The following is an 18,381-nucleotide window of genomic DNA, read 5'->3' on the forward strand; positions in this document are numbered from 1 at the left end:
TGGTGGAGGCTAGTTCAGTTGCAACATTTAAGAGGCATTTAAGAGGATGGGTATATGAATAGGAAGGGTTTGGAGGGATATGGGTCAGGTGCTAGCAGGTGGGACTAGGTTGGGTTGGGATATCTGGTCGGCATGGACGGATTGGACCGTGAGGTCTGTTTCCATGCTGTACATCTCTATGACACTCTATGACATGAACATGGTCAATAGGCCACTTGGGGCAGTCAGGGTCACTAATATGCAGGGATTGGCCTTTGGTCAGCCCTCCAGGTCCAGTGCAGTCCATCTAGGGAATCACAGTAGGTCAATCAGAGAACTGCACGGAGATCAGTCAGGGGTCTGTCCAAGTTGGTCAAAGGGTGGATCACGGTCAGTCCTGGGGTCACTCAGTGAATGTCAGGTAGTGTTCTCAGGGACACTATCGTGCTAGGGAGTTTGGATAAGTTGGGGAATCCAACAGCGTGCTAAGTTGTAGAGAGGTAATACTCCTGAAGGGCAGAACCTCTTCATATGAGGTGAGAGTCCATAACTCTTCATATGAGGTGAGAGTGACAGCCCTTAACATCAAGGCTGCATTTGACTGAGCGTGGCATCAAGGAGCCCTAGCAAAACTGGAATCGGTGAGTAATCGGGGGCAAACTCTCCGCTGGTTGGAGTCTTACCAGATTGTGGAGATGAGTCATTTCAGCTTCAGGGCATCTGTGCAGGAGTTCCTTGGTATATTGTCCTGGCTCAACTATCTTCAGCTGCTTCACCAATAACCTTCCCTCCATCATAAGGTAGGAAGTCGGGATGTTGGTTGATGATTGCAATGAAGTGTCAGCCAATAAGAACCATGTGTTTTTGGTGCCTCTCCCATTATACACATGGTGAAATGCAGCTCCTGGCTGGGTGTAGGGCTGGCATTGGTACCTGAAATCCCTGAAGATTGCATATGTCTGTAATGACAAGAAAGGTATAATACAAGTGTTGTGCTACATAGTTAATGAAGCAAATTGCAAAGAATAATGTGAGCAATCTCCATAGGGCTCCCATATCAAAACCATGCTTGAAAGTTGACATTTGGCTGAATTTTGATAAAATCCAGCCCACTATTTCTATTTTTGCTTTTTTATTGCAGTGGTACTTAATTTTGAAAGACTCTTAAGTTTCTTTCTTTTGAAAAGCCATTTCCAGATAACATTTTTCTTACCAGTGTTTTCACTAAAGGAAGTGGAGCTTTCAATTTCGAGCTAAAGGAGCAGTTAAGAAGCTCAATAGCATGGGTTGAGAGCAGGACATGTTTAGAGTGAAGACATCAGAATATGGAGAGAATGAGATTGTGTTGAGATAGCACTTTCCAGAGGATATGTCAGTGAGGAACAGGATTAAAAGTTCTGCTTTGGCCAACCATGCTTCCTTAGCCAAGCCAAGAAATTAGGGGAAAAGGTGCTATGATGATTTGATCAAGAACATGCATGGTATTTTGTGCATGGCACTTCAGTGGAGCCAAAGTGGGCATTATTTTGCTGTTTGTCAGCCCAGACCTGCCGCCACACCCCTTTTACCTGTCTACACAGTGACAGGAAGCACACCCTTCGATATCTGGTAGGAGCAGAATTGGGCCACTTAGTCTATAGTGTGTGCTGTGCCATTCAATTAGTTCATGGCTGATTGGATAATACTCAATTCCAGTTGCCTGCTTTTTCCTGGTAACCCTTGCTGATTAAAAATGAATATACTGAAAAACACAGCCTCCACAGTCCTCCGAGGTAAATAACTTCACTGATTCACTACTCTCTGAGAAGAAATTCCTCCTCGTCTCTATCTTAAATATTCAAGCCCATGCTCTGTGATTATGCTGTCTGGAACAAGAATCTCCCACAAGAGGCAACAACATCTTAACGTCTACCCTGTCAAGTCCCCTAAGAATCTTATCCCCAAAATGCACCTTGTGCTTAAACAGCTCAGAGTAATCATCAATGTCAGGATAATTACTGAGGAATGGATCACTGTTTACGTTTTTGGGATTTCCCCACATTTTTGTCCTGGAATTAGTTTTCTTCTGCAGCACCTGAACATTGGAGTTATGGAAAGTTGTCTAATTCTATCAAAGAAAGAGCTTGAAATTATCTAGCATATTTCACATCTTCCAAATGTTCCAAAAACACTCAGCCAATAAATTATTTTTGGTATCTATTCACACAGCCAGTTGGCTTTTGGCAGAGTTTGACAATAAACATGAATGGCCAGTTAATCTGTTTCACTGGTGGTGTAAACTGTGGAATAGTCATTGGCCTGAATACTTAATCTTGCAAAGTGCCATTGGATCTTTTACAGAATAGAACAAAGCAAAAGGTCATCAGTTTACTGTGTCATCTGAAAGGCAGCTCTCCCTAAAACAGAGCCCCGGACTTGAATGTCAGCCGATATTGGCTGCTGAAGCCGTGCTAAGTGAGCTACTTATTCTTTTCAAATCTTAACACTCATATTAGGGAGTCAGGAAGGTTGAGAGTGTGGAACTAATCGACATATTTAAGTGAAAGGAATCCTGGCTCATGTTATTGTTCACTTTATTATCTTGCTCTCAGTTTCACCTTTTACCTCAGCCTCCTAAGTTTTGTGCTTTTCTTTTAAACTTTAACTTTGCTTTCCTCTATCAAAGGTACAGAATCTACCACCAAACTTTTTCTAAGTTCGGAAGTAATTTCAAAACCTTTAACTTTGCATTTTGCTTCCACCTTTTGATTGATGAGCTGGTCAAGAGGAATAGGCAGGAAAATAGAGTTCAGGCCACATCAAAGGAGAACTAATTGACGTGGTTAAAATTATTTGATTTCATTTAGATTTTATTGTCACATGTATTCAAGTACAGGAGTACAGTGAAAAGTGTATAATGTCACCAGACAAGGCACCATCTTAGGTACAAGTACCTAGGTACAGAATCTTAAGAACAAGAATAAAGTTAAAAGTTAAACATTGCAGTAATTACAGTATAGAGCAAAACATACGAAATATGGTTAAAGGTTACACATTGCAGACCTTCTTCATTTAAAGTAGAAAATAAGAAATAAAGCTGCACTTTCAAACATTAGTCTGTCCTAAATGCTTAGCCACAGTGGCACTGCACTTTGAAGAATGGCCTTGAGATTGGAAGCCCGTGCTGAGGCCATGCCGGGCTGGGAGAAGAGAGGCAAAACACCCGAAAGGGAAGAACAAAAGACAAGCTAACAGATAGAGTGGTTGAGCTCTGCCTAAAGCCACCTTGGATGCAGTTATATATGATATGACAAAATAGACAAATGTAGGCTCATGCCCTGGCTTTGGGAGTGGAGTAAAAGATTCAAAGCGAGGGCCACAAGCTTAAAATTAGAACTAGGCCTTTCAGAAATGCAATCAGGAAACTTAATCGCTTTTTTTTTTCTCATTTGCTAAAAGATTGTGTTGCTGGAAGGCATAATAGTTTCAAAACTGACTTAGAGTCTGGTTTCAGCCAATTAAAATGCAATTTTTGAAAAACTAGCTCCTTTCTCAAATGGACAAGGTGTAAGGATATAAGAAATATGGCCAGCAGTTGGCCATTCAGCCCCCAGGGCCGAGTTCAGCAGTCAGCAAAACCGTGGCTCATTTGATGCGGCCCTACACTTACCCTGCTTTTCCCCCTTTTAATGCTCACCTGCCTTGTCAATCAAATTAATTACCAGCAATTATTCCTCCGTGTACACCATTGCAGAGTTACTGATAATTGTTAATGCTTCCTTTTTGGACTGAGCCCTTTTATGGCAACTCTGTTTAAGCAAGTCTGTCATAACTGATATATAATGAGCCAGTCATTTCCCAGATACTTAGCTGCTAGGTTCCCGTGGGCTATAATTTTACAGACAACAAAGTTCTAGTGCTGTGTTTGACAATTTGTGATGCACTATATTTTATCTTAACATTCCCACCTATGGCAATGAAGCCAATTTTAAGACCACCATTTATTGACATCTTGAATTAAAATGTTTTCAAGAAGAGGTTTTAATGTATATAGTTACTGGAATTATTTTGTTGGGCTGCGGACAAAAAATAAGGTCTGGAAAAACATATCCTTAAAATCTTCTCTAAGCAGATTAAAGAGAAAAGTCCATTTTCTGTTTCAGTAAATTGTTTTTAAAGAAGTCATATTTTAACAGATTGAATAAAATACTCACAATGTTCAGATATTTGATGGGGGCACGGGGAAGTATCCATTTTGAAGATTTAGTTGATGTTTATTGAAGTTCACCTGCATCATTTTCCCTAATGAGACCAGTGAAGGGTCCAGGAATTAGGCACTTATAATTTTAGCTTTTCAAAGACTATAGATTATAAAATAAAGAGAAGGGTGAAGGTACATTAATACCCTCCTGATCAAATCTGAATGCTTGTCTTTTTGAACATAGTACTTCAATCATTTCAAAGACCTTATAAAGGTTTTTAAAATCATGGAAGGTGTAGATAAGGTGAATGGCAGATGCCTTTTCCCTAGGTTAGGGGATTTCAAAGCAAGGGAAAATTTTTAATGTGAGATGAGAGAGATTTAAAAAGGACATGAGGGATATCATTTTTACGCAGTAGTTTGTGTGTGGAATGAACTGCCAAAGAATGAGAGTACAGTTAGAACATTGAAAAGATGTTAGATAAGTACATGAATGAGAAAGATTTGGAGGAATATGGCTCAGGAGCAGCCAAGCGGGGCTAGTTTAGTTTGGGATTATGGTTGGTGCGGACTGGTTGTACCGAAGGGTCTGTTTCCATGCTGTATGACTCTCTGACCATGACCCACTGGGGTTTGGTCTGAATTTCCTGAAATAGGGTAAACATGTGACAGCAAGTTGCGATCAGTTTAATGGAAGTGAAGATCAGCAGGAACATAGAATGGTCTGGCGATTTGTTGTGAACTGTGTGACACCAGTGCAGATACTGATCATCCGCCCGATGACAGTGATAAGGCAATGCTGCTGAGGAATTGTCGAGTTGTTTCAATTTATTTGTTGCACACCCAGCAACCAGACTGATCAGGTTCAGTTTGATCAGACAGTAAAGTGGGTCTTTGATAACATGATACGAAATAAAGACTTTGCTATAGTTCTCACCTCATTAGATTGACTTGAATAAAGCACAAGCTCTCCAGCTGTTATCCCATGCTCGCTTCGTGGTATCATTCAGAGCCCAGTGTTTTAAAAACTTTGTTTAGAGGACTGAAGAAAAAGGACAGAGATGTGGTGCTGCAATTATACAGAACTCTGGTTAGGCCCCACTTGGAGTACCTTGAGCAGATCTGAGCAGCACGCCTTAGGGAGGATTTATTGGTCTTGAAGGGAGTACAGCATGAAACCTGGACTTCAGGGGTTAAGTTATGAGGAGGGATTATACAAATGAGGCCTTCTATCTGTATAATTTATAAAGTTAAGTGGTGATCTGATCTAATCTAATCTAATCTAAGTATTAATAGGAAAAGACTGGGCAGATGAGGATAAACTATTTCCACAGGTTGGAGATTCTTGATCCAGGGGAATAGTCTGAGTATTAGGGTTAGATCATTCAGGAGAGATGTTAGGAAGCACTATGAACAAGCAAAGATGTTTGGAACTCCCTTCTACATTTGGCAGTTAATGCTGAAGCAGTTGCTAATTTTAAATCTGAGATAATTTTTTCTTTAGCAAGGGGGCACAGTGGCGCAGTGGTTAGCACTGCTGCCTCACAGCACCAGGGACCCAGGTTTGATTCCTTCCTCTGATGACTGTGTGGAGTTTGCACATTCTTCCCGTGTCTGTGTGGGTTTCATCCGGGTGACCCGGTTTCCTCCCGCAATCCAAAGATGTGCAGGCCAGGTGAATTGGCCATAGTGGTAGGTGCGTTAGTCAGGGGTAAATATAGGGCAGGGGAATGAATCCGGGGGGTTACTCTTTTTGGAGGGTCGGTGTGGACCTGTTGGGCCAAGGGGCCTGTTTCCATACTGTAGGGATTCTAATCTAATCTAAGGATATTAAAGGATTATGGGCCGCAGAAATATGGAGTTAGACCACAGATCACCCATGATCTCTTTGAATGGTGTAACAGGGTGGAGGGGCTGAATGGCCTACTCCTATTTTCTGTGTTGCTAACCTGGCTGTCTGGATATTGAGCTTCTTCTGCAACTATTTGTGATGCATCTTTTGTATGGTTATAAAACCGTAGAATCTCTGCAGTGCAGAAAGAGGCCATTTGGCCTATTGCACTGACCCTCCAAAGGGTGTCTGGCACTGAGGTAGCACTGCTAACCACTATGCCACCATGCCACCCTGTGAGAAGTATAAAGGTGTGTGCAGTGTGGTACAAGCATTAAGGTTTTGAGCCAATTCTACAACATTCTTAACCCTTTTGTATTCTGTACCGTTAGATACAGGAATGCTGTTTACCTTGACCAGATCTTGACTGTTTGTTCTGTGGAGAAAAAGCTGGAGCAATTGGACAGCCTTCACAATGACTGTCTGCCCAGCAGCATTCTTCCCTGCTGTGTAATTCTCTCCATGCAGGATAGATTTCCAGCTGCACAGGGACAAACTGAAGGCACTAAAACTGAGGGCCAGAGTCTCTGTGCCTATTAGTGGGAGGGAATTGCTGCCTCTGTGCTGGAGATAAGCTGGAGGGCTCTGAGCTTTGCAGTTGTGAGCTGAACCCGCAGTTGCAGAGGCAGCTTGGCTGTACCTGACTCTGCAGAGACAGAGACTTCATTCCTGAAGAAGGGCTAATGCCCGAAACGTCGATTCTCCTGTTCCCTAGATGCTGCCTGACCTGCTGCGCTTCTCCAGCAACACATTTCCATCTCTGATCTCCAGCATCTGCAGACCTCACTTTCTCTTCAGAGACACGCTGTGGGCAAGTTAGCTCTGACACCTCTGTGAACAGCTGACCCACCCTTCTTTGTGGGAGAAGGAAACAGCAGAGCTTGAACCCCACCCCACCCCCCCCCACAAAAAAAAGAAATTGATGTTGCTTCGTCGGTGTGGGGGGAGGGGTTCAGTTCCTGGTACAGAGGAACCTGCAGGTCTTTGTCATCTATATGAATGCATTATTCAGACGGTCCCTGGGGACAGCAAACTGCTTTGCTAAATGGAGGAGTGTTGGCAGATTTTAATTTATAATGAGACAAATGCCTATTCTGTGCAATTAATAGGAAAACAGTGTAGGAATTTCACATCAGGTGTACATTTCAGCTGGAGGAAGCAAACTAGGTTGACTAACACTCCAAGTTATCTCCCTGGCCTGCACAACTCTGACTGGTGTAACCACATACACTCTCTGGAATTGCCGAGGCATTGTTCCAAAGTTATTCATTTAATAATTAAATTCCTGTCTTCCTTTTGTTTATTCCCTGAACTCTTGTGTGACACAGCATGAGAATTAATAAATCAATTGGCTGTGGTTCAGCGAGAAAATTACATCCTTTACAGATATGAAGGACGTTGGCTAAAGAGTGCCTTTGTTCGGGTTATTTGTAGCTCAGTAATTCTTTGTCGTCAAATCTCTTCACGATGGAGTTTTACCCAGGAACTCCTCACTCATTTGCATGTGGGCACCATCTAGTGGTATGGTTTGGGACTTTTTAGTGAATTGAAAATGGTCATGACTTACAGCATGGAAACAGACCCTATGGTCCAACCAGTCCACACTGACCATAAATTCAAACCAAACTAGTCCCACCTGCCTGTGTGGCCCAGAATCCCTTTAAACCTTTCCTATTCATGATCTTATCCCCAAATGTATTTTAAACATTATAACTGTACTTGGATCCACCACTTTCTCTGGAAGCTCATTCCACACACGAACCACTCTGTTTTTAAAAAAAGTATCCCCCAGGTCCCTTTTAAATCTTTATCCTTTCACTTTGAAAATATGCCCCTTAGTTTTGAACTCCCCCACCCCCACAAGGGAAAAGACCCTTGTATTCACTTTATCTATGCCCCTCATGATTTTATAGACCTCAATAAGGTCACCCCTCAACCTCCTACGCTTCAGTGACAAAGTCCCAGTCTTTCCAGTCTATTTTTATAATTCAAACCCTCCATTCCTGTCAATGTCCTGGTAATTTTTTTTTCTGCACCATCTCCAGTTTAATAATACTCTTCCTATAACAGGGTGACCAGAACCGCACCAACGTCCTGCACAACCTCCAATGTAATGTCTCAACCCCTGTACTCAAAGGTCTGAGCAATGAAAGCAAGCATGCTAAATGCTTTCCTGCCTTGGCTTAACAGTTTGATTATTAATTGGAAATCCTTCCAGCACATGCCAATGGCAGGCAGTAAGAATAGGAGGGATTCCTGGTCAGCCATGACAAAGTATTGCAGCCTCTATCATCACTGTCCATAGCTGCAAACTACTGCATATATGTTAAAATACACATTGCTACAGCAACTGTGAATCCTTGGTATTGATGGTGGCTGTATGGTTGATATGGTTCGGATTGTTGTCAACTATATGGGGTTTGATTTCTCTATTCTGGCAGGGGTGGAGTGGGCAAAAACATGGCCGACAGAGTTTAATGTGGGAAAATGTGATGTTGATGGACTTTAGCAGGAAAAATGAAAAAGCTGGGTATTACTTAAATGGAGAACACCAAATCTTCAAAGTGCAGAGGAATTTGAGTGTTATAGCGCATCATTCACTAAAGTTGGCACATGGGTACAGTGTGTAATCAGGATGTCTAAGGGGATGTTATTACAGGAGCAACTTATCATTAAAAGTAACGGTGTTCAGTTATACAGGGCAATGTTGAGATCAGTCTCTGTGAGCAGTTTTAACCTCTTTATCCAGGAAGGATTTAATTGCAGTTCAGAGAAGGTTTCTTAGGTAGCTGCAGTAAGCGGGTTGTCTTGTGAGGATAGGTTGGACAAGCTAGACTTATTTCCATTGGAGTTTAAAAGGGGGAGGGGTGACTTAGTTGAAGTGTATAGATCCTGAATGGCCTTGCAAGTGGGATGGGGAAACCGTATTTCCTCCTGTGGGTGAGTCCAGAACAACGGAGCGCAATTTTGAGACAAATAGAGAGAATTTTTTTTTCTGAGCAGTAAATGGGAATGTGGAAACAGATTAGCCACAGTTTTACTGAAATCGCAGAACAGGCTTGATGGGTTGAATGGTCTACTTCTGCTGTTGTTTTGTGTGTTTGTGTGATTTGGATTAACCTTCTGGACCTCCCCTTGGTGATGGTCTTGGAGCTGTGGATCCAACCTGTCTTTCAGCTTTTTGCCTGACATTCTTCAGGACACGTGCAAGAATGCAAAATTTCAAATGGAGCAGCAATTTTCACTTCATGGTTTAAACAAAAGTTGGGGGTCAGCAGTTCCCTTGTACTGTTTTCCTTGCCCACACATCAGCCAATTGGAGTTGACTTGCCAACCAATCCACACTGTTTATTGTGAAAATATAAATTGTTGATTCCTTTTGAAATTTGTGCATGTTGATTTTAGAGAGAGAGAGAGATTGGGGGACTTGAGTGTTGCTGGTATCAGGAAGTTGTGAGATTGTTGTGCTGAGTTCCCAAGTGGTTCCTTCTGACCAGGAAACACTCTTGCTCTTACACAAAGAGTTTACAAAATTATCATCAACCTTTTTGGTGACTTGATGACCCACACCTTCAAAAGTCATCAAATTCTAAAATTGGACTCGAACCTAGAACCTTTGGCCCAGAGATAAGGACATTATCTACTGCACCAAGAGTCCTTTGAAATGTGGCATTCTTGCATGTGTCCTGATTGTATGAGATGAAAGCAGCTCTCTTCTTGTTAGCAGTCATCTGAAGACTTCTTGGGTGGAGACCTCTAGTGGTATCCTGCCACATCACAGAGATGTGCCTTGTGTTTGTCGTGTTAACACAAAATTTGAATTGACTGGCAGAGCTGTGGGGAAAAAAATCAAAAATGTAATGACATAAGTGTAATGTTTGGCTCCTGACAGGAAGAAGCTGACTTCACGTTTACAGGAGGCAGAGGAAGCGGTTGAGGCAGCCCAGGCCAAGTGCTCGAGCCTGGAGAAGACCAAGCAGCGACTGCAGGCAGAGTTGGAGGAGCTGAGCATCGACATGGAGAAGGTGTGTGTCTCACGGGCAACCTAGGAATGATCAGGGGTCTCTGATGATCACTCCCCTTCCCGTCTCCTCTGGGTGGTCTCACATACTGAAGTCTAATTTTATGATTGTCTGTTGCATCTGGTACATTGCCATAAGACCATAGGAGCAGAATTAGGACATTCAGTCCATTGAGTCTGCTCTGCCATTTGATCATGGCTGATATTTTTCTCAACCCCATTCTCCTGCCTCTTCCCCATAACTCTCGATCCCCTTATTAATCAAGAATCTGTCTGCCTGCACCTTCAATGCATTCAATGACTTGGATTCCACAGCCCTGCATGGCAATGAAATCCACAGATTCACCACAGTTTCTGAAGAAATTCCTCCTCATCTTTGTTCTAAAGGGTTGTCCCTTCATTCTGAGGCTATGCCGTAGTCTCTCCATCTTCTCTCAGTACAGAGGAATCTCGAGTATCCGACGGACACGGGCGGGGGGAATATTTATTTCAGTTAATCAAATACCAGATAATCAATGCCGGATAACATACCCACGCATTGGTGCCTTGCAATCTTGTTTGCATCATCCGACATTCTGTTAATCAATTGCTGGATAATTGAGGTTCCTCTGTATTCTGTAAGTTTTTAATGAGATCCTCTCCCTCCCCTCAAATCCTTCTAAACTCCATTGAATAGAGATCCAGGATCCTCAACCATTCCTCATATGACATGGACTTTAGTAAGACGTTTGATAAGGTTCCCCATTGTAGACAAATGGAGAAAGTGAAGTCACATAGTGTGCACGGTGTTCTAGCTAGGTGGATAAAGAACTGGTTGAGCAACAGGAGACAGAGAGTAGTAGTTGAAGGGAGTTTCTCGAAATGGAGAAAGGTGACCAGTGGTGTTCCACAGGGGTTAGTATTGGGGTGACTGTTGTTTGCAATATACATAAATGATCAGCAAGTTTGCAGATGACACAAAGATTGGTGGAGTAGCAGAAAGATTAAGGGACTGTCAGAGAATACAGGAGGATATAGATAGACTGGAGAGTTGGGTGGAAAAGTGGCAGATGGTTATCAATCCAGAAAAATGTGAGGGGATGCATTTAGGCAAAATTAATTCTAGAGCGAATTATATAATGAATGGAAGAGCCTTGGGAAAAGTTGATGAGCAGAGAGATCTGGGAGTGCAGGTCCATTGTACCCTGAAGGTTGCTGCACAGGTGGATAGAGTGGTCAAGAAGGCATATAGTATGCTTGCCTTCATCGGACGAGGTATTGAGTATAAGAGCTGGCAAGTCATGTTAACATTGTACAAGACATTGGTTCGGCCGCATTTAGAATACTGTGTACAATTCTGGTTGCCACATTACCAAAAGGATGTGGACGCTTTGGAGAGGGTGCAGAGAAGGTTTACGAGGATGTTGCCTGGTATGGAAGGTGCTAGCTATGAAGAGAGGTTAAGTAGGTTAGGTTTATTTTCACTAGAAAAAAGGAGATTGCGGGGGACTGATTAGAGGTTTACAAAATCATGAAGGGTATAGACAGGGTGGATAGAGACAAGCTTTTTCCCAGGGTGAAGGATTCAATAACGAGAGGTCATGCTTTCAAGGTGCGAGGTGGAAAGTTTAAGGGGGATGCACACGGCATTACAATGCCATGTTTTACCCGCACTTTGGGGATTTAAGTTTTCATGAGATCCCCTCCCCCCTCTTAAATCCTTCTAAACTCCATCGAACAGAGACCCAGAATCCTCAACCATTCCTCATATGACAAATCCTTCATTCTGGGGATCATTCTTGTAAACCTCCTCTGAACCCCATCTAAGGCCAATGCATCCTTCCTTAAATATAGGGCCCATTGATTCCCTGTCCAGTGAGAGAGAGAGAGATGTCACGTGTCTAAACAGCAACGTGGAGCAGGGAGTAGTCAGAGTTTATCCTTTCTCCTGATTTCCTGGCCGAACTGTTACAGACCTTGCCCTTTCTCTCTCTCTCTCTCTTTGGGAATGTCACTGAATGTTGTCCCATCGTCTTCACCTGCTCTTCACATTCACTGGTGGGGGGAGTGGGGTTGGGTGGGGGCGCAGTAGCTAGGGGGCAGGAAAGAGGTGGGAGAACCCAGGATTAACCCCATGTTCTGTTGACCGTGCAGCATCGACACAGCAGCAGTAGCTCCCCCTTCGAGGCCTGAGCTCAACCTCCAGGTGAACGGTGAACTGGTCATTCCCAACAGTGAATGAATCCAAGATGGGGGTGTCGATCTGGTGGGGTACCCCTTCCAGAAGGGGGTGGTGATGGAGGGTGGAGAAAGTGAGGGCCCAGAATTTAGAGACAGTCATTGCCCGTTAGTTGAGGAGAAGAATAGTGGGAGGATATTGGAGAGGTGGAGGATGAGATACTTTGAGTATGGAGTGGTGGGAGGCATCTGGTGACAGAAGACTTCAAGAACTCCTAGCTGGGGGCGCATGAGGCCTGGTGTTGGTTGGCGGAGCGATCATGGTGGGAAAGGCTGTTTTGGGGAGTGATGTTAGAAATGGGTGGCCAGAAATGGGTTTGGGTTGGGAAACAGGTTTCTGGAGACTTAACCCGCTACCCCACCTGCCACTCAATCCAAATTTACAGGCCTTTGTCTCCGGTTAGAACACCGTCTTGCAACTTCCTTCTTAAGGAGCATTGATCATATATACACGGTTTGATGAACAGCAAATTTCAAAACAGTTTTAAGTATTTATCAAGCAGCTGGGCTCCAAACCTACATTTTGCGATCTGCTGTAAAATGAGTTCTTGAAAGGGTTCATGGCCTGTTCTACTTTTAGCAACAAGTTTGAGTGAAAACCTTTTGGAGGGGGTGTTGGGGAGGGGAAAGACATTTCTCAAAATTAGATCAAACTATGAGCAGATGATTGATCATCTTCTGCAGGTTATTTGAACTAAACAGTGTACTTTCTGTAACTTGAGTCTGTTATGTGACTACTGAGGACCTACACTTAACAAGGTAAAGAAATGAATCCATCTTCACGTCCCCATCCCCAAAGTCCTGAGTGTGAAGCTAAACACAGAGTTGATTTGTATTCCTCAAAGCGGTTTCCCTTTTTTCTTCGCTTTGGTACCTTTTTGTCTTTGTTCAGGCGAATGCTGCGGGTGTGACCCTGGACAAGAAGCAGCGAATGATCGACAAGCAGATCTCTGACAGTCGTCAGAGGTGTGAGGAGGTCCAGGCTGAGCTGGACTCCTCCCAGAAGGAGTGTCGACAGTACGCTACCGAGCTCTTCAAACTGAAGACCTCCTACGAGGAGCTGATCGAACAACTGGACTCGCTCAAGCGGGAGAATAAAACACTGCAAGGTAAATTCAGCATAGGTACGGAGGTGGATTGGGAATGCATATAGCTGTTGGGGTTTGAGTTAGTGTAAATATTAGGATTAAAAGTTTGGTCCATACCCATATGTTGGGCAAGATAAGGTGACTGTAGGAGGGAGAAATCATGCCCTTACAGGTCCTCAGTAAAGGCAATTCTGTCCTCCTCTGCCATTTCTCCAATCCCTTCAGAAAATTACACAATATCCTTTTCAACACCACAGTTGAGTCTCCTTCCACCATACTCCTGGCAGTGCATTTTGGATCCAAACTAGACACTTATTTCACCTTTTGATGCTTTTGCCACCCATCCGAATTCTGAATGCTCTGTTTCTGACCCTTCCACCAATGGGAATAGTTTCTCCCTGCGCATCCTGTCTAAATGCTGCGATATTTTAAGCATCCCTGTCGAATCCTCATCACAACCTTCTGTTTTCTAAAGGGAACTTCTCCGATTTCTCTGGCTTACCCCATAACCGAAGTCCTCATTACTGAAACAATTCTTGTGAATGGTTTCTGCTCCCTCTCTCGTGCCTTCACATCATTCCAAAAGTGTGATACCCAGAACTAGACACAACCCTCCGACTGAGGCTGACGCGGTGTTTATTCTTCAGGTTAGTTGGTGACACGGTTCTGTAATGTTGGTCAGTGAAATAGCCACTTTTGTGCAGAGAAAGTTCCCACAATTGAGTAAAACCAATTAGAAGTTTGTGCGAAGATTTGTAGCTCGGGTGCTCGTTGCTGTGGTTCTGTTCGCCGAGCTGGAAGTTTTTGTTGCAAACGTTTCGTCCCCTGGCTAGGCACTGATGATTAGAAGGCTAAGTCTTGACCAGAGTCTCAAGGAAACCCTTTAGACAGTGCCCACCTGAGAGGGCACATGGATGAAAGTGACCTCTGGTAGTGCTACACTCTTTCACTGAAATGTCAGCCAGGACGTTTGTTCCTTTGGATTCAGAGACAGGTGTACTAATACTGAGCTGAACACATGATCGTAAGAATTAGGAGCAGCTACAAGCCTTTTGACCATGCCCCAACATCTGACAGAATCGAATCATGGCTGAGATGATTAGCTGCCTCAACTCCACTTTCCTGTCTGTCCCTCCAGTACTCTTATTCTTTTGACTAACAACAGACTCAATCCATCAACTGTTTGCTAGGGAGGAGAATTCTGCAGACTCTCAACACTCAGAGGGAAGAGAATTCTCCCTATCTTCAACTGAAATGGGAGCCTCGCTTTTTTAAAATTCTGTCCCCAAGTTCTAGACTCTCCCACAAAGGGCAAAGCATCCTTTCTGTCTTTACACAGCCAGGTCCCCTCAGGACCTTACTGTGTTTCAATAAGATCACACCTCCTCCTTCTAAACTGTACCGCCTTCAGATCCTGCCCATCCAGTCTACCCTCATTGACTAACCCGTCATCCAAGTCAAACAAAGCTTCTGTGTCCTTTCTTGAGGATAGTACAGGCTGACACAAGCTGTCATTCAATATAAGCTAATGCAGTGATGATAGCTCCTTCCTTAGTCATTTTGTAAAGTCAAATTGTAGGGATGATATAGTGGAATAGAACAGTGGGATCTCAATCCATAGAATCTCACACAGGACCATATGTAGCTATGCTACAGATCAGGCCTTTAGAGTCTCCCTGACATCTTGAGGTTTTTTAATTCCTTTCTTCTTTCGTTTCTCAGCCTTTTGGATGCTTCTTGATGCTGTTCAAAATGTTCCTCCCCCGACTTTCATTGAGCCCCATCCCATTAAGTTTCACACACCGGCAAATTGCTGCTGCAGTCACCAAAGTGCTCCCCCTACACCTGGCCAAACCAATCTCGGAGACTACGTGAGTGAACAAACCCAGTAAGAACTGGGGCCTAATGTTCACACTTTCCCTGAAACAGGATCATCATCACTCCTGAAGGCAGGTCATGTTTGCAAGTATCGCCAAACGAAGCAGACTGAAAAATAGACAAAGGAGGTTGAGGTTTGGAAGTCCTTGGGGCCTGGTGGAGGGTAAATTCAGCTCAGATAAGAAATCTGGAATTGGAAGCTCATCTCCGCAGTGGTGACCGTTAAACTATTATTGATTATCAAAATAACCCATCGAGTTCATTAATGTCAGGAGGGTAATCAGGGTTACCTAGTCTAGCCTACATGTGACTCCTGACCTTCAGCAATGTGGTTACCTCCTTAAAAACAAACAGAACGCTGGAGAAACTCGGCAGGTTAGATTCTGTGGAGGGGGAAACAGAGTTAACGTTTCATGTCTAATATGGTGTCAGAATGGGTTAACGCTTAACTGCCCCTCGAAGTGGCCCTCAATCAATTCGGGATGGGTAATGAATACCAGCCTTTTTCAGTGATGCCCACATCCCATGAAAGATTAACCCCACTCCCCACCCCCACTTCAGATTGCTGCTGCAGCCATTGTGCTCAGCACACCGAAATGGGGCGTCCCAGCCTCTCTGGATAGCATAGAGGTTCACTGTACTTGCCTGCTGAGGCCTACCATCTTTGATGCTTTCATCCCACTGCTACCCTCCAGCAGCTGCCAGAAATCAGAGAGAATTGGTGCCCAGACGGTAAGTGGGAAGAGGGTGGGTCAGGGGTCTGAAACTGGCCAATCGCTGTTGAAGTTAAGACCCTCCCGGTTTTTGCCAGAGTGTGTGGCGATTTGTTGTAGTTGTGTCGCTGGAAGAGGTAGCGATGCCTCCTTGATCTCTCAGACTGACGCAGATCTGCTTCCGCTCTGCTTCTGCAGAGGAGATTACTGACTTGACAGACCAACTAGGCGAGGGAGGGAAGAGCGTCCACGAACTGCAGAAGTCCAAGAAGAAACTGGAGATGGAGAAGGACGAGCTGCAGGCAACACTCGAGGAGTCGGAGGCCGCACTGGAGGTAAACCCGAGCAAGACTAAAAGCACAGCGGTGAGAGGGAAAGGATGATCATGCTGTAGCTAGCTCTCAATATCTAGTTTCAGGCATAGAGAACATGTCTGCAATTTATTTACCTTATTTGGTAAGGAGCAAACTCTGTCGAGGCAGGTACCCTGTGTTTGTTTTGTCCCTACAAAATACGACCACTCCATTATTGTAAACCAGAATGATAGGTTGCACTGAGGGTCACACAGAGCACGTTTCACATTGTAACCTTCTCTGTATTCACCAGTAAACTTCCGCATGAAGTGAGGCTTACTCTTCAATCCTAGGAATCATGTGATTGTGACTGTAATAGTGGAGTTGAGAGTGTAGTGCTGGAAAAGCACAGCAGGTCAGGCAGCATCCAAGGAGCAGGAGAATCGACGTTTTGGGCATAAGCCCTTCATCGGGAAAGATGCCCAAAACATTGTTTGTCCTGCTCCTCGGGTGCTGCCTGATCTGCTATGTTATCCCAACATCACCCTGTTGATTCTGATCTCTGACATCTGCAGTCCTCACTTTCCCCACTGCAGCAATGGAGAAGATCTAGACAGTTGGAGCTTCTTCCTGGAGTGAGACATTTCAGTTCTGAGGATGAATTGGGACAGCTGTCCTTGGAGAGAAAGAGGGTGAGAGGAGAGCTGATAGAGATTTTCAAAATTGTGAGCAGGCTGCCTCGAGTAGATCCAACTCCTATAAAGGAGCAAGAACGAGGGGGACATAGATTTAAAGTGACATGCAAAAGAAGCAAGGACAATGTGGGTAGTTTGGGACTGGATTGCACTGGCAGGGTCAGTTCAAATGGTGATGTTTTGGATAGAAACAGTATGAAGTATTATAGGGAGAGAGTAGGAGATTGGCTCTACATAATGATGCTCCGGTTTAGGCATGGACTCAATGGCCACTTTGTGTTATAACAGTTAGATGATTCTGTGACATTAAACCCAGTATCTGTGGTACACTGTCTCTTGATGTGCTGAGGGAATCGGTGCTCCCAGATGCTCTGGTACAAAGCTGTAAGTTCCTGTGTGACTAATCAATGCTACATTTCATCAGTGTTGTCTCCAAGTGCAGCTTTAAGCTCAGTGCCAACACCGAAAGGTTGGGGAGTTGGCACTGTCATCACCAGTGCATACCCAACTCGTTTTGCCGTACATCTACTTATTTATTTTAATATCACACTGCTCTAGGAATGTTATTTTTCTCAAACTTATGGTGCATCCACTAGCATTTGATTTTTCAGAATGTTCCAGTACATGTTGCAGAGAATATTTTCTCCTGAATGTTGCGGTGCGTTTACAGGGTTAGTTTCCCCGACCCCCAGACTATTAAGGTTTCACCCTCTGAGCGGTTGTTTGACCTGTCTCCGGCCTGTGGATAGTTACTTGCCGAATGCACTGATGTTCCTCTGGTTTCCAGGCTGAAGAGAGTAAAGTGGTGCGGCTGCAGCTGGAGCTGACCCAAGTGAAGGTCGAGATTGACCGCCGAGTCCAGGAGAAGGAAGAGGAGTTTGAGGCGACACGGTAATGCCGTCTGCTTCTTCCTGCGGTAATTAGATGTAGAATTAGAGTTGGGTTTTGTTGTCACGCGTAGTCAAGTACAGGAGCACAGTGAATGGTTTATAATGTCGCCTGTCACAGCGCCATCTTAGGTCCGAGCTACTTAGGTACAGAATCTAGGGTAAAGACGAGGGAAAATAAAGAAATAAGTTAAAAATTCAGCATTGCAATTCTTGTCAGAATAAAGGAGTAAATTAGAAAAAAGTTGAAAACTTCCAAATTACAGCCGTGGACCTGCAGTCTCTCCATGCTGGCCTTCCCCACAAAGGCTGGATCTCTCCCCAAGCCTCTCCTGCGCTGGGCTTAATCTGTCCAACCCCCACCCCGGGCTCTATTACTCCCCACCCCCACCCCCACCCACCACGGTGGGCTCGATTCCTCCCCCCACCCCATTGAGCTTGATCTCCGTGCTGCTGTCTCGCCCTGACCACCAACCGGCTCAGCAGCTGCACCGTAGTCCGGGCCTGGTGCCACTCCAGCCCCCAGCTCCTTCACCAAT

At 44.3% G+C, this 18,381-nt stretch overlaps 1 protein-coding gene across 12 annotated transcripts in view; it reads left to right on the forward strand.

The window, feature by feature from the left end:
• LOC122562023 (putative uncharacterized protein MYH16) overlaps positions 1 to 18,381 on the forward strand; it is a 276,206-nt gene that overhangs the window by 237,809 nt on the left and 20,016 nt on the right. For all 12 annotated transcript variants that reach the window (XM_088000458.1, XM_088000463.1, XM_088000459.1 and 9 more), the window contains 4 exons: positions 9,943 to 10,075; positions 13,181 to 13,397; positions 16,166 to 16,302; positions 17,743 to 17,846. In XM_088000458.1, the coding sequence (XP_087856584.1) occupies positions 9,943 to 10,075; positions 13,181 to 13,397; positions 16,166 to 16,302; positions 17,743 to 17,846 (591 nt within the window). The remainder of the gene's footprint in view (positions 1 to 9,942; positions 10,076 to 13,180; positions 13,398 to 16,165; positions 16,303 to 17,742; positions 17,847 to 18,381) is intronic.

The sequence above is a fragment of the Chiloscyllium plagiosum genome, unplaced genomic scaffold (assembly GCF_037043375.1).
Source record: "Chiloscyllium plagiosum isolate Xiang-an unplaced genomic scaffold, Cpla_swu_hap1 HiC_scaffold_25, whole genome shotgun sequence".
In the NCBI taxonomy this organism is placed as follows: domain Eukaryota; kingdom Metazoa; phylum Chordata; class Chondrichthyes; order Orectolobiformes; family Hemiscylliidae; genus Chiloscyllium; species Chiloscyllium plagiosum.